Source organism: Vigna unguiculata, chromosome 10, assembly GCF_037176805.1.
Source record: "Vigna unguiculata cultivar grain cowpea cultivar isolate G323 ecotype 2 chromosome 10, ASM3717680v1, whole genome shotgun sequence".
Lineage (NCBI taxonomy): Eukaryota > Viridiplantae > Streptophyta > Magnoliopsida > Fabales > Fabaceae > Vigna > Vigna unguiculata.
Window position 1 is genome coordinate 1,174,272 of NC_140801.1, and position 17,541 is coordinate 1,191,812.

The 17,541-nt window shown below is 30.5% G+C and overlaps 3 protein-coding genes across 3 annotated transcripts; 2 read left to right on the forward strand and 1 right to left on the reverse strand.

The window, feature by feature from the left end:
* Positions 1–1,447: 1,447 nt before the first annotated feature.
* Positions 1,448–15,110, forward strand: LOC114166912 (patatin-like protein 2). The gene is made up of 7 exons (XM_085668120.1): positions 1,448–1,668; positions 1,764–1,948; positions 2,069–2,111; positions 14,281–14,391; positions 14,478–14,624; positions 14,738–14,989; positions 15,099–15,110. The coding sequence occupies exons 1-7, from the start codon at positions 1,489–1,491 to the stop codon at positions 15,108–15,110; spliced, it is 930 nt and encodes a 309-aa protein (XP_085524246.1). The 5' UTR covers positions 1,448–1,488.
* Positions 3,028–13,468, forward strand: LOC146881978 (uncharacterized). Its single transcript, XM_085667797.1, has 6 exons — positions 3,028–3,044; positions 11,924–12,122; positions 12,235–12,417; positions 12,514–12,606; positions 12,758–12,865; positions 13,037–13,468. The coding sequence occupies exons 1-6, from the start codon at positions 3,028–3,030 to the stop codon at positions 13,466–13,468; spliced, it is 1,032 nt and encodes a 343-aa protein (XP_085523923.1).
* On the reverse strand, positions 3,205–7,530 carry LOC146881979 (uncharacterized). Its single transcript, XM_085668102.1, has 4 exons — positions 6,025–7,530; positions 4,183–5,228; positions 4,015–4,102; positions 3,205–3,939 (listed from the first exon to the last, which is right to left on the reverse strand). Exons 1-4 carry the CDS (start codon positions 7,528–7,530, stop codon positions 3,205–3,207), a joined length of 3,375 nt encoding a protein of 1,124 aa, XP_085524228.1.
* Positions 15,111–17,541: the final 2,431 nt, after the last annotated feature.

Consider the following 17,541-nt stretch of genomic DNA (forward strand, 5'->3'; position numbering starts at 1 on the left):
ATCTTCGGAAGGTGTGCGTGCGATTTTTCGTTTTGGATTCATTTCCCCTAAACATCAGGTCCATTTGGTTCCTTCTTTTATCTTCTCTCTACTCAACTTTAAAAGATGAAAGAGAAACTTGGTTTACACTATCTTATAACAATGTTGCATTTCTTTTGATTAATAGAACACGAAGAGGAGGAAAAATGTTGCATTATGAAGCACAATGTCACGATTGATTATGCTATAAGAGAGGGGACAATGAATGGAGTGTACTGTGGAGAAGAGAAGTGATGGTGGAGGGTGAAGGGAAAAGAAAATGAAAAAAACCATAAACTAATACTAGGTCACCTTACAAATAATGTTAATACTAATTTAACTATAAGATCCAAAGAAATTACAATAAATAGGAAATATATATCTCCAATGTGATTTATTACTTATTTTTTAAAAGATGTTTTTTGTTTTAAAAGATTATGGTAAGAGATAAAATGATTCATTAATTAAAAATATTTAATTTATTTAATAAGTTTTCTAAGAAAATAAGATTTGGTGAATAATTAATCAAATAAGATATTAAAAAGGTTTCTTAAGAGATATAAGGATTATAAGATATGTATAATTATTCGATGTGAGCTCAAACCAACTTAACTTGAGTGGATCTAAACAAACTGACCCGAGGTGGGTCTGATCTAATTTGATATGAAACTTTTCAACTTAACTTGATTAGAGGTGAGTTGGAGTCGACTTGACTAGAGGTGGGTCAAACTCTACACAACCAATGTGAGTCTATCACGACTTGATCAAACATGAGTCTAATTTTATTTGACTTGACTCAGTTTAATTTGAACCCGACTTGTCTTAGCTTGATGTGTGACTCACTCAACTTAGCTTAACTAGGTGTGCGAGACTTAGTTAAGTCAATGATAATCCCGACTCAATTGAGTTCAAAATGAGCCTGAATCAACTCGACTAGAAATAAACTTGATTCAACATAGGTCATGATCAAATAGTTAAAAATCAAATTGACAAGTACAAATCAAATTAACAAGTTTATATGTATATGTTTAAACGGTAATAGAAATCTATTTGCCATTATTTATACTAAACTCACGAGACCGACAAGATTTAACTAATATAACTATTTAATAAAAGTTATGTCCAGTATTAATTAATTTGTTTTAATGTATAGTTCACATGGCAAATTGTACACTTAGCTTGATAGAAAAACATCAGCTTCATGACGGTCCCGGATCCCAAAAAAATCCAGCTCGAGAATAGCCGAAAGCTGGACCATGAGATTTCAGCCTCATCCGTTTGCAGCACCATTATCACGGGTAGAGTAATCCATGGCCAACGTTATCTGAAAAAACGTGGTATATGCATCTATCTGTAACTTCTTCTATTCCAACACTATCCTCCAAATATGTCTTTAAATACCCTTACCATTTCTGCACAAAACACATAACTTTCTCTACCAATTCTATATACTACCTTGTGAAGCAATTAATGGCTCATTTTCTTTTCTTTTTCTTGCTGTTTGCTGGGCAACTGATGGGTGGATTCAGTACCCCAAAACTACCTCCATCTGACCATGGAGACATATTAACTATTCTGAGCATTGATGGTGGTGGTATCAAGGGGATTCTTCCAGCAACTGTTCTTATACACTTAGATAAGGCTCTTAAGGTTCATTCTTATTGTTCATATACTCTACATATGTATTGAAATGGTACGAATGAATGAATGTTTATGAGGTTAACTTGAATTTTGTTGAGTTGCAGGCTAAGGATCCAAATGCAGATTTAGCACATTATTTTGATGTGATAGCAGGAACTAGCACCGGTGGACTCATAACAGCTATGTTAGCCACCCCTAGCCCTGATGATCCTTGTCGTGGTGCCTTTACACCTGCACAAATTGTAGACTTCTACAAACAAAATGGCCCTCATATATTCAATTTATCTAGGTATATAATCATAACATTAATATAATATTCTCAGAACATAATCAATATTAACAAATAACAGCAACTAATATATAACATGATTTCCTTTATGTTTGTGATAATGAAACAACCAACATGCAGACCTGGAAACGGTCCCCAATACGATGGGGAATTTTTACATTACATACACTACAAGAAATATAACATTTTGTGACAAATAAATAGTGTTGAGGATAAATTTTGTCACTATTAATATATTAGTTGTGACAAATGTTTTATTTGTTACAAATATTATTTATACCAGTGACAAAATGAAAAAAATGTCACATTAAGTTTATTCTAAAATTAAAATACAATACTAAAATGCTAAAATCTTTGTTTGAATAATTTATGTAATAAATTTATTTTATATCTAATAAGAATTTATATATGTATAACAAATTAGAGGTGAAATATTTTTTTAGTTATTATTTTATTTAGTGAAAATGCAACTAATAGTGATAAATAAAATATTGTCACTATTTACGTATTAATTGTGACTAGTTTTATATTTATCACAAATACTTTTCACTTTTCACAATAGTGATAAAATAAAAAAATGTCACAATAACTATATTTCAAAAAAATAAAAACACATATGTTGAAAAAATATTACATTGTAAAATTGGTTTTTTTTAATAAAAATTACAATTAATATAAAAATTATTAAATATGTATAAATTAATAATTTTTTATTATTATTGACAAATTAATAATACTTTACAAATTTGATATTAGTGGAAAAAAGTATTAAATTTTATATTTGTCACGAATTTTATTAAAATTGATCAAATATAATAAAAAAATTTATTTGATAAAAATATAATTAATAAAAACTTTATTAAAAATAATCATTTAATGGCAATTATTTTTATTAATTGTTAAAAACCCTTTATTTAAGATTTGAACTCATGACCTTATTATAATGATAAACCAAGTTAGACCACTCTACCACTCCACAATTACTATATGCATTTTGATATTTTTTCTTATTTAAATATAGTCTTGTACTTTTTATTAATATTAGTAAATAATATATTTACTATAAATTTAGATTTAGTATGCAAAATATAAAGTGGTGCCTACATATTTTCTCTATCTCCCTATCTCTTTATGTCTCTCTATATATAAATAAATATATAAAGTAAATAATATTTTCATAGATAAAAACAAATAGATAAATAAAATAAACATAACTAATAACAAAATTTGTGTTACGAAATTATATAAAACAATAATCAATTATCATCACTATCATCTTCAGCAATAATGTCATTTTCTTCATCCTCTGTTAAATCAATATTTTCATCATTGCTTTCTTCATCGTCTTTGTCAATAACTTCCATAGGCATCATTGGATTTCCATCAGTTGTGGATTGAGTTAGGTCTTTTCTATCTAAAGAAAACTCGTGTTCTTTATCAAACTCATTGGATATAAATGAGATTGAGCCAATCTCTTCATTTTCTTGGCATGCTTCATTTATAGCTTCTTCTGGCATATCATACCAATCTCGAGGCTTTGTTTTCACTACTACAAGCCAATTCGGGTCTTTGGTATCTTTAACATAATACACTTGTTGAACTTGGCTAGCTAAGACATATGGTTCATTCGTCTTCAACTTGCGCTTACTATTAATAAGAATAAATCCATACTTATCTTCTTTGTATCCTCTCCCTTTAGAATACACATCCCACCAATCACATTTAAATAAAATGACATTATTTCCACCAGAGTAAATTAATTCAATAATATCTGTTAAGATGCCAAAATAATCCAGGTTACCTGCATTCTCGTCACCTTTAACTAAAACTCCACTATTTTGTGATTTCAAGTACATATCTCGATCCTTTACATTAAACCTCCAACCATTTACCAAATAACTTGTATATCGAAAAATACGTGAATCTGGTCCACAAGCCAAGTGAAACAATGACTCATTGTTTATGTTGCCTTCTCTTTTCAAATGTGCAACCTGATAAAAAAAATAAGAATGATAAATGTGGTTGAGTTATATAATAACAACCAAGCAAGTTTAATTGATTCTTACATATTTTTTGAACCACTGAAAAAATTCTTTTTGATGTCTTTGTTCCAGATTTTGTGAGTTTGTTTTCTCCAATTCCTGTTTATGTAGTCTGATCACAAAAAGACATCATTATATTGAATTACATAAAACCACAATAATATAAATGTGCAATATAAGAAAATCACTTACCCAATAAAAGGCAAAACATCATCACAATTTTGGAGAACATAATTTCTTGCTTGCTCTTGTTCGGCTACAGTTAACTCAACATACTTCTTTGCATGCAATGCTTTTCCAACTTGTAGAAAAATTTTTAACTTTGACTTATTTAACTGATGTACATCACCCTCATAATTTCTTCCACATCTATTTAATCTTGTCTCAACCCCATCCAAATACCTCGAACAAAAGTGCACACACTCCTGTGCAATATAAGCCTCAGCTATACATCCTTCTGGACGAGCCTTATTTCTTACATATGATTTTAGCCTACGAAGGTACCTTTCAACTGGATACATCCAACGATATTGCACTGGGCCAGCAATCTTAGCCTCATTTGCTAAGTGAATGGGTAAATGGACCATTATGTCAAAAAAGGAAGGAGGGAATATTTTCTCTAGCTTGCACAAGGTTACAACTATAGTTTTTTCTAGTAGGTGTAAAGTGTCTAAACTCAATGTTTTAGAGCATAGCTCTCTAAAAAAAAGACTAAGTTCAATTAGGGCTTCACAAACTTCCTTTCGAAGAACACCACGAATTGAAAGAGGGAGAAAGCGATGTAGAAATACATGACAATCATGACATTTCATCCCATATATTTTCCCCCCTTCAACGTCTATACACCGAGAAATATTGGATGAATAACCATCGGGAACCTTCAAATCAACCAAAAATTGACAAAATGCATGTTTTTCTTGAGATGACATGGTATAACATGCATATGGAAATGTGTATTTTCCTTCTTCAATCATTGTTGGATGAAGCTCTGAACGTATGCCCATATGAGCAAGATCAAATCGGGAGTTTATGTTATCTTTTGTCTTTTTTTCAAGATCCATCAATGTTCCTATGATGTTATCACAAACATTTTTTTCGATATGCATGACATCTAAATTATGACGTAATTTTAGACATTTCCAATAAGGCAACTCAAAAAAAATACTTTTCTTCTTCCAATTCTTTGGTAGTTGAATTTTTCCTCGCTTTCTTTTCTGGACAAATTTACCAAATGTCACCTGTATATATTTATCATTAATAAAAATATGAATATACTAATTCTAATACAAAAATAAAGAATTAGTTAATGAAAAAAAAACAACACCATTAATTAAGAAACATTAATAATTATTGTTTTAATTTATTTAATTAATACAATTTAAATTAGATATTGTTTTTTAATTTATATATTCAAAATATGTCATTTAATAAAATTATATACTAATAATAAATAATATTTAAATATAACCATTTAGTTAGTATATAAGATAAAATAAAAAATTATTTTATTTTATCTTTTACTTAAATTAATTTATATTCACGTTCAAAAAGAAATATATTATATATTATTAATGTTTAAATTTAAAAATAATTCTAACATGATAAGATAAAATTGATAATATGGATAAAGTTAGTTACCAAACATAATACAATAAAATTTAGATATTGTTAAATTTATATATTTAAATGCCAACGAATCCAATTATCTCATAAATAATATTATTTTATCTTTTACTTAGATTACTTTAGATTCACGTTGAAGAAGAAATATATTATCTATCACTATTATTTAAATTTAAAAATAATTCCCAAAAATAAGATAAAATTATAATATATTACATATTATATTACATTAGTGTATATATTCAAAATATGTCATTTAATAAAATTATCTAATAATAATATTTAAATATTTTTTTTAAATAATATATTTTACTTTGATTTTTATTTTTAACTAAGATTTTCTTTTTAATATAATAGAAAAATAAGAGTAGTTTGAAATAATGATTTTAAGAAAAATATAATAATACTAACCTGGTCAAATTGTTGATATTGTTGAACTATATCGTCTCCAGATAATTGTGTAGGAGGTGGACGACTTTCTTTAGTGCCATCAAAAGCTTTTGCATTATTTCTCCAAGAATGACCAAGTGGCAAAAATCGACGGCTTCCCATATAACAAATTTTTTTTCCATTTGGTAAACTTAATGACCATGTATCCTTGTTACAACAAGGACAAGCAAATTTTCCTTTAGTACTCCACCCTGATAGATTTCCATACGCGGGAAAATCATTAATAGTCCACAAAATAGAGACATATAATTGAAACATTTCTTTCATTGATGCGTCGTATGTCTGTACACCATTATCCCAAAGTTCTTTCAATTCATCAATCAAAGGTTGTAAATACACATCAATGTCATTTCCAGGAGCTTTGGGACCAGGAATAAGTGTTGACATTATGAAATAAGGATCTTTCATGCACATCCAAGGTGGCAAATTATAAGGAATTAGAACAACTGGCCACACGCTATATGAAGTACTCATATTTCCAAATGGATTGAAACCATCACTTGCTAAACCAAGTCTAACATTGCGTGGATCTGACGCAAAAGATGGATATTGTGAGTCAAAATTCTTCCAAGCAATAGAATCAGCCGGGTGTCTCATTTTCCCATCTTCATTAAAAGGCCTATCTTTGTGCCACCTCATTTCTTTAGCCGTATTCGATGTCATATACAATTGTTGTAACCTTGGAGCTAAAGGAAAATAACGCATAACTTTCTGGGGTAACTTTTTTTGTGGATCTTTATATCGAGAAAATTTACAAGTTGGGCAAGAAGTGGATTTCAAATAATCACCTCGATAAAGAATGCAATCATTAACACAAGCATCTATTTTTGTGTAATCATGCCCAAGTTCACGAATAATTTTTCGAGCCTCAAAATATGAGTTGGGAACTTTATTTCTGTCTGGAAATGCTTTTTTCAATAAAGTAAGTATAGCATCAATTGATTTTGCGCTCAAACCAAAGAGACATTTGATATTCAGTAATTGAACAATAAATGATAACTTGGAGAAGTTTTTGCAACCAGGATATAATTCTTGTTCAACATCCTCTAATAATTTATAAAAGTTGGATGTTTTTTCATTCATTGCATTATACTTCGGATTTGTTGTATAACTTGTTTCCGTACCTTCTTTGGCATCTTCAACATTAATAGCACTCCCAATGTCATGTAGTAGACTCTGAATCCCGTCATTAAAATTTTGTTTGTGTTCATCTTCATCACATTTCTTCGCTACTTCTCCATGAAGATCCCATATAACATAATCTCTTCTTATCCCAATTGTGATCAAGTGCTCATATATGACTCTTTTAGACCAAAAGAGATTATTGTTGCACTTTTTGCATGGACAACGTATTAACTCTCCTTCCCCAAGATCGGTGAATGCAAATTCAATAAAGTCGAGAACTCCTTTCTCATATAAAGGTTTTGTTCGATCAGTAATTTGCATCCAACTTTTATTCAATTCCATACCTATGAAATGAAAAAAAAAAATACTATCAAGTTAAAAAAATTTCTTATTAAACATGGTAAAAAACAAATAAAATCTTATAATCAAAATCCATGAAATCATAAAATAAATAATTAAAAATACATATTTCATAACTCACCGAAAAATTTTGATCTTTTCTCTTCAATTTAACACTCTCCTGTATGATCATGCCATTCTTTTCTTTATCATGTCATTCTTTTCTCTTTTCTGCATACTCTAAAATTTATATAGACTTCTATTACTTATTATTTTATCTTTTTATAAACAAAAAATCACTATCTTTAATATATTTTATATTATTAGTTTGTTGAGAAAAATATGTTAAAAAGTTTGTTAATATGTTTAAAAAATAACAAAATTTGGTTAATTTGAATTCTAATATAATACAAACTAATTAATCGGTAAATATAACTCAATTAAAATTAGTAAATAAAATATTTGTATTTAAGCATTGATAAGAAAAATTTGCTTATTTAAGAAAAAAAATGTTAATAAAAATTTATTAATCAGTTATAGAATAAAAAAAATTAATGATGATTTCTTTTCCAAAAAATATATAATAAAATTTGTTATTAATAATGTAACTTATAATTTATAATTATTATGTTGTTACTACTAAAATAATATTTTAAAATAAATAAATAAAAAGATAATAACAGTCTTGTTATTAATAACGTAAATAATTATGTTGTTACTAATAAAATAATGTTTTAAAATAAATAAATAAATAGATAATTACTACTAAAATAATTTTTTAAAATAAATAAATAAATAGATAATAACAGACTTGTTATTAATAACGTAAATAATTAGGTTGTTACTAATAAAATAATGTTTTAAAACAAATAAATAAATAGATAATAACATACGTGAACTCTTAAAAAGTTTCATCATAAAAATTTTTAATTTTTAATTTATTAAACTAAATTAATAAATATGGTTATAAATTATTATGTTAATTAATTTTATTAAAAAGGTGTGTTCATCTGGACGTGTGACAGTTACCCAAAAAGTTCTCAAATTCCCCGCTTTCCAATTTTTCACATTCACGTCCAAAAAATTCCCCGCTCTCCAATTTTTCACATTTACGTCTCCTTCTCACCCTCTCAGGTAAATCTTTACTTCTTCAGTTTAGAAACAAAATTATGGTTCAACCATTATTTCTTAAAATTTGGTGCAATCGCAGTTGGGGCTGTAAAATTTGGTACAATCATAGTTTGGGTCTCTATTAAATTTAACAAGTTACAGTTTCAAATTCCTCCTTTAAGGTATGAGTTTCATCTTTCAGATTTTAATTTTTACCCATTTAAGATATTAATTTCTCAAGGTAATTCACGTTGCACATTTATAGGTAGATGAGTCTTTTTTTCTTCCTCTGTGAAAAATTGCTGCACAATTCGTTCATTCTTTGGCTTTCTGTCAAATTTTTTTTCTCCCAATTTTAATTCCAGGTCCTGCACGTTTGCATTTTAATCATCTCTCCAAGCTCCAAGCATACGAAAGCAAAACGGACGGTGATTGTGCTTATGATATGATGTTACTGAATTCTTATAAAAAAATTGTCATCCATATTTAAATACTAATTAAACCCTTTTGTTAATTAAATTCAGCACTAGTACTTAAGTTATAACTACATATTAACGCTTTATATGGTGAAGAAAAGGAAAAAGAGAGCAGAAAAGGTATCCTGTTATGAATTATATGGGCGAACTCTCATGTCAAACCTTTTTGCTTGGCCATGACGAAATTAATGTAATGTGTGGCAAGAAGAGTAGTGCCATTGTTTTCCTTGTCTTTTGGTTCTATTTTTCTTACTGTTCCCTTATGTATAGGTACAACTAGCACTGTCTACGTTAACGTAGGTTTGCTAGCTCCTAGGTTGCTTTTATGTTTTTCTTGTCCTTTATATATATATATATATATATATATATATATATATATATATATATGTGTGTGATTTGTGATGTGTAGAACAATCTTTTTGGCCATATATTGATGCTGGTTTATGAATCTATATAACTTGGAGTGTTTATTAAAACTCTAAAATCCCGAAATCTTGGAACCAACTTGTTTGAATAGATTCAGGTGCTGCCCTAGTGTTCTATTGTATACCTTTGATTCAGTTCTGAAGTTCTTCACTGTGATTAGGTCTTGGTTAGCATAAAATTGATTAAAGGAGGGGAATAATGAAAAGAAAAACATTTTATGTCATTCGCGCAAGTTGCAACAAAGTTTATAATTACTACGTTGAATGTTGGGGTGTTTGGTTTCCTAATCATGTTCCAACCTACTTTTCCCTTGATATCACAATTCTGCATTGTATTTTAACTATGCAATAAATATAAAGTTATATCAAAATACCCTTTTTTCTCATAGTGAATGCATTACTGTAAATTTATATCTTTTATTTCTTTCTAATTTATTGTCTTTGTGGTGTAGTTACAGTTGGGTTCTACAAATTTTAGCAAGTTATTTTATCAAGGTTCATCCTTCAAGGTATGAATTCCATCATGTTTTAATTTCCCTCCAAGTTATTAATTTCTATTTTTCATTACTATGATTTATTACTTTAAATTGTAATTATTTTGAGTTGTAGCTGTCTAAACATTGTTTTTTAGTAATGTAAATATGTCATTTTTTAGATGAAAAACATGTCTAAGTATGAAGAAGAGAGGCTACAAAGAATTGCAAAAAATGAAGCAAAATTTGAGGCTTTGGGAATATCATGTAAAGTTTCTTCTTTGAGAGTGTTAACTCAAAATACCAAGAATAAGAAGGGAAGAAGAATAGATGAAGAGAATGATGAAGAGTATAAGCCCAAAGAATTAGAAGAGTTACAATCTTCAAGTGAAGAAGATGAAAAGTACAATAAGAAAAAGGTATGTAATGAGACTCTTAGAATATATAAATGCTTATGTTTAGTTTCATGATATTTCTTTATGATTATTTTTATTTTGTAGATAATTAGACCATTAAGATTAAATTCTAAAAGGGTCAATGCTTATGAGTTAGAGAAGGTTGAGTTGGATAAGGTTCAGGAATTTGAAACATGTCCAGGTATTTGTATAACATGTTTTTTCTAAAACTAAATTAACCATCACCAGTGCAATAAGGGCTTTTGGCCTCGGTTATTTTCAATATTCTGCCCCGGTTCCAAAACCGAGACATATTGGGGTGAGGCAGAAAGGGGTAACTTTTGGCCCCAGGTGTCAACCGAAGCAAAAACACCCTCTTTCTACCTCAGGTATGGTTGAACCGAAGCGATATACTTGGAACGTTACTACGAATCCAGAAACGCCTCCCCTCCCGAATTCAATCTGATGATAGAATGCAAACTCAAAATTCATTCGAACCCCTACACAATCCAGAAACGAATCCAGAAACGCCTCCACTGGTACACTGGTTCATCATCCACCATCACAATCTTCCCAACCCCCACACATCTCCAACCTCCCGCCACGCCCCACCCTCAAATCCCATCAACCAGTAATTCCACATCAAGTTGAGTGTATTGACACTGCTCCAAGGCAATGAGGTTCCTGAACAAACATTCTGTTTTGTGGTCCACCTTCAACTAGGGTATCCTAAAATGTGCCTTGAAGTGGTTCAAACATTTCAAACAACCGAAACAGTGACACCGCGACGCGCCGTACCCTCCCACCACCCAGAACTCCCTCCCTCCCCCGCCAACAAACCCCACCCACCGGTCTCTCCCCACCTCCCCGCCATCCTTTCTCTGCAAAACTTCACCACCTCCTCTTCCGTCGGCCGCCGCTCCAACCACTCCTTCAGCTCCACAAACGCGCACGGCGTCTCCCCCCAGAACTCGTCCGGTCGCCCCACCACCGCCGCCTCTCTCACTGCTGGGTGCGCATACATCACGGCCGCCTCTCTCACTGCTGGGTGCGCATACTTCGTGCAGAGGGAAGAAATTGTGGGAGACGATGAATAGGGTTCGCAAATTGGGAATTATAACATGCTTTATGGCCTCGGTTCAATTAATAACCGAGGCCTAAAGCCCTTTATTGCCTCGGTCCATTACAATACGAGACCAATAATACTGACGCTGGTGGCATTTTTGAAATTAGGTGCCTTATAGGCTTCGGTTCTTTTGTAACCGAGGCCTAAAACTCCTTACTGCACCGATTTTTAGTTGACCCGAGGCAATATAATTGGACGAAATTGCAAAAAAGCCACCGCCTCCTTATAGGCTTCGGTTCCACTATAACCGAGGCCTATAAGGCGAAGTAAAATGTCAAATTTGCACTAGTGCATTACTAATATTGGTATTGATTTCTTGTTCCGAATTTCATTTAGATCAACGTGTAGTTAAAAAGAGACGTGGACATACCATTAATGCAAAACTCCCAAGTAAAAGAGAAGAATTAATGGTATTGGGTAAAACTTTTGATATCCAATTTCCTCCTCCCTACTTCAAGCTTTGTGGAAAACATGCAAAGTATTTCAAGGCTGAAGCAACTGTATGTATACGTCACAAAGCTCCTTTAAAAGTTAAAACATGGAAAGAGATACCTGAGGATGATTTAACTATAATGTGGAAACATATGGAGGTTAGTATAACTCTATTAATGTGAATGTATTTAATAAATTTTTATTTATGTATTTGATGTATTTTAGCAAAGATATATTTGAAACTTTTTATTTTTTTTTTATCACATTTAGGATGCATTATGTTTGAAGGAAGAGGATAAAGAACATGCAATGAAACAATTGCAAAAGCAATATAGGAATAGACATCACCACTTGTATCAAACATACATTCAAAACAAAGGTAGACCAAATGGCATACATCCTCAAGATTGGAATTGGTTAATAAATAACAAGTGGAATGATTCAAAGTTTAAGGTAAAGTTATTCTCTTTTTATATCTATATGTTAAAGTTGAATTTTAATTTTTTTGTAATTTTATGTTATAATACTAAATTATTTCTACATTTATAGGAAAGGAGCTTGAAAAATAAAGCTAGTCGAAGTAAGCAAGAGATTAAATCGGTTATTGGCACAAAATCAATTGTCCAAAAGGCATTTGAGATGGTAAAGCTACTATTATGTTTTATATATACTAATTTGTGCAAATTTTGACTAGGTTTTATATGATTTGTTTTATATGTCACATATACAAGTTTGTTTTTGTTCTTTTATTTAATCTAACATCACATTATCTTCTTTTTTATTTTTTCAAAAGAAAGAAGAATCAAAAAGTGAGGAATGGCCAAGTGCAGTGGAAGTATGGAAGGCTACACGTATGAAATCTAATGGAAATTGGTGTATTCCCAATGGAGAAGAAATTATGGTAAGTAAAGAAAATACTCTAACTTTTATTTTAATATATACAAGTTATATTTTATTATTACTAATTTGTACAAATATGTTTCTTTATTTGATCTAATCAAATTCAAAACGCTTTTATTTTACTATTACTAAATATTTTAAATGTTAATTATTTTGTCTTAATATTGTACAGGATAATTTAAAAAATGTGGGTGAGGTGTACGAGGAAGAAATTTCGAAAGCACCTGTACCATTGGTTAAGCATTTTTCATTTGTACTAGGAACAACACCAAATCATTCACAAGGTATGGGAACTATATCAATCACAAAGAAAAATATAGAGAGACAAATTGTACAAAATGAAGTGGAGAATGCACAAAAAAGAGCAAGTGATCTAGAGTTAGAAGTTCAAAAATTGAATAGCATCATTCAAAATCAAGAAGAAACCAACACTCAACTTCATAATGAATTACAATCTCAACGGCAATTAATTGAAGATCAAGAACTTGCTTTGAGAACTCAACGTGATCAAATGAAGCAAGATATTGAAATAGAGATGAAACGTCAAATGGCTAATTTATTAGGAAATCTATCATTTAGTGGATCAAATGTTTCCTCAAAATGAAGTAAGTTGTATTATTAATATTTAAATTTTTTAATTAATGTGTCTATAATTTCATCTTTATATATTTCTAAAGTATTATTAATTATTTCCTTTATTGATATTAATGGTTTACTTTGTTTTAGTTTGCAGGATCAATATCCTTGGAGGCAAGATCAAAATCCTTGAAGATACTATATATATTTATTGTTATTTTTAAGTAGCTATTTAGTTTAATTGTAATTAGATTTCATTTCACGTATTATTTAGATGTATTGTTCAACATTTTAGTTTATTATTTTAAATGTAATGGATACTTTGTGTTTACATTTTATGTTATTTTATTTTAATTGATACCTCGTTTTTATTTAATTGATATTATCATTTTTAATAATAATAATAATAAATGATAAACTATTAATAATTAAAAATAATTATCACATAAAATTTTAAAATATAATAAGAATAAGAATAACTATTATTATTATTATTATTATTAATAGTTACAACCAATTTATTTTCATTCTCTTTTATATTTGTGATATCTAGTTATTATCACTATTACATATAATATTCTAGTGACAATAAATGTATCACTATTGTCTTATATATTTGTGATATTTTATTATTGTCACTATTACATAAAATTATTAGTGATAATTAATTTTGTCACAATAAACTTTGATTTTAGTGACATTTAAAATTATTGTCACAAGTACAATAGTGACAAAGATAATAGTGACATCTAAATTATTGTCACAAGATGATATTAGTGACATATTTATAACTTTTAGTGATGAATATTAGTATCACTATAGTTACTTTTTCTTGTAGTGATAATTCGTGAACTGTTGAGGGATACTCGACTTAGTCAAACATTGACCCATGTTGTAATCCCATCTTTCGACATGAGCACACAAAAGCCGGTTATATTCTCAAACTACAAGGTTAGCAGCATATAGCATAGGCATATATTAATTTCTTCGTACATTAAAATGGAAACAGGAATTAATATAATGTTTGGGTGATGCAGCTTGAGAATGCTCCGTACTTAAATGCGTTGTTGTCGGATATATGCATATCCACTTCAGCTGCACCCACTCAGCTACCACCTTACTATTTTGTGAACGATGGTGTTGAGTTCAATATGATTGATGGTGGTGTAGCAGCTGCAAATCCGGTAAATTAATATAGTTATTGATGAGAAATATGATAAAATTACATGTGAATTATGATGCATGGATACACACAATGTCTGAAGTTTAAGAAAGTGAAGTTTTGAAATTTGATCAGACACAAGCAAGCGTAAGTGAAGCGCTACAACATAATGAATATTCGAACATCTTGGTGGTGTCTTTGGGGACAGGAACAACAACCGATAGTGATGGTTTTGATGCTCGCTCTGCTGCCTTTTGGCCAGTACACAATTGGACTGAAGTTGCATTCGATATGCTTAGTCATGCATCTTCAGGCCTCGCTGAATTTTTCCTTGCTTCACTCATTTCAGGATTCCATACCCCTGGGAGTACCTACCTTCGAATTGAGGTATATATTTTTGTTTTTTTTTTTAAATTTTATTAGAGAAGAAGTAGAGTAATTAACTGACATTTGACTCCCATTAATACCTTTATTCCATGTTCATAATGTGCTTAAGAATTATTTCTGAGTTTGGGTGCTATATTGATGAATCATGTGATCAATGGCAGGAATACAACTTGAATCCTGATTTCTCCAATACAGTTAATGTTACAAAAGAAAACATGGACGGCCTTGAAGAGACCGGAAAACAACTGTTAAAAGAAAATGCTGTAAAGATGAATTTGGATACTTTTGATCTAGAACAACTTGGGGAAACAAATGCTCAGGCTCTTGACAGGTGAAAAAAAAAAAAGAATTAATTACCTTTCAACTATTAATATTTGCTAGTTTTGAGAGGAATTAATGCTTTTATGTACTTTTATAAAGGATTGCTGATATTTTGTATGGAGAAAGACAACATCGTCTGAAACGGAAATCCATGGAAAAGGGCGGAAGACCATTTATTCAAACTCCTAGGGTTCTTTCCCACAAAACTCAAGCAAATGAGGCATTCCAAAGGAACTTTTTTATTTAATGTCAATTGTATGGCCGTGTATTAAGTCTCTTGTGTTCTCTATTCACGTTTGTTGTAGTATCTAGAATAAGCAAGGGCATGTGAGTTCTACGTAACTCTTATAGCTACCAACCATCTCTCTGTAGAAAAGGTTCACTCCATGAGAGTCCTATGCAACTCTTATTGAAAGAACCGTGAATGTAATAAGTATCAATGTAAAATATTATGCTCAACGCATGTGTTCTTGTTTCTTTTTGCTTTCTAATTTCTGATGAACACGTAGGTTAACACAACTACCATCATGTGAAATTCGTTTTTAACATCGAGATGGGTTTGAGCTCAGACTTTAATTAACTTTTAAAAATAATACTTTGAGCCTGAGTCAAAGATCGAGCTGAGTCGTCTCGTGCCGAAGACCAATACGAGCAAGCCAAGCTGATGGTCGAGATAGGTCATTTTAGAAGAAAATTTCAAACGAACCGTCATGGAGATGAGTTGTCCTAGGCCGCAGGTCGAGAAGCATCGGCTCAGCACGGACCAAAGTCGAAGGTCGAGACAAGCAGTCCAAGGCGAAGGTTGAGACAAGCCAGGCTGGACCACGATTGAAATTTGGCAAAATTTGGTCACAACCGAAGTTCGGTGGAATTCGACAAAGTAAGCTAACAAAAATTTGGTTGAGTTTGATCGAGTTATCCTTGTCCGAAATTCGGCTGAATTAAATTGAGTTAGTCAGGGCCAAAATTCATCTGCATTTGACCCAATTAGCCTTGTCTGAAATTCGGCCAAGACGGCCCTGACCGAAATATGGTCTCTAATTGTTAACTAAAATAATTTTTATTATGAATAGGTTAACATTAGCACCATTACTAAAGGAATTGATCTCTAATCAGTCATTTGAAAATAATTTCCTTTGGTAGAAAAAATCTCGATAGCTAATGTTAGTGACTAATTCATACTACAAACTATTTTCGTTACCAATTATTCATAATAGAAACTATTTTAGTTATAAATATATCTTTTAGTTTATAAATTGGTATCTAAATTAGTCACTATAATAGAAATTATTTTAGTTATCAATATCTTTTAGTTTATAAATTGGTATCTAAATTAGTCACTGTAGTAACTAATTATTTTTTGTCACTAAAATTAGTCATTTTTTTATTAGCGTTAAATTAATGAGATAATTGGGTTACCTCAATCCATATAGACAACATAAATAAGAGAAAACAAAAAATATTAGCACTTTATGGTCTCGTCTCACATACTAAGCCTACTGTGCATAAACCTAACATTTACATACATCACAAAAGTTAAAAACGTTACGTGTCCATACTTACAAAGCAATTCCAGACCCTACCACAGAAAAATATGTAAAAAACGGATTGAACATCCAATAGCTTAAGTCACTTTTGATCCAATACTCTCGGTGATTTCTTTCATGTATTAACCAGTATATACTTCATTCATACTTGTTTCCTGGATTTGCTACCTAAAAGTCGTATTCCAATACCAGAAGCTACAACATACATATTAGACCACCTGCAACCAAACTGCAAACAAATCCACAATACTTCCATTTGAATTGAGCCTAAACACAAAAGTATGTGAACCTAACTTACTTGATTAAACATAACATAACCTTCCACAAACAAATGAACAAGTTTTAGTCTAGCCATTGAGATCTAGAAAACATATTATTAGAATGGTTTACCCCTAGAAGCTACAACATATATAACACACATCTTGCAATCAAACTAACAAATCCACAATACCTCCATTCAAATTGAACATAAATGGAAGTATGGTTGCCTAACTTTATTAAACATAACCTTCCACAAACAGATGAGCAAGTTTTAGCATAGACATGGAGATCTTGAAGACATATTGTTATAATAGTTTACCCCATAAGACTCAAAACAAGTAATAAGTGCATTGTTTGAAGGCATGTGATCGGGCTAAAACACCAATTGGGGTATGAGAATGTTGTTTTTGGATACTTAGTTGT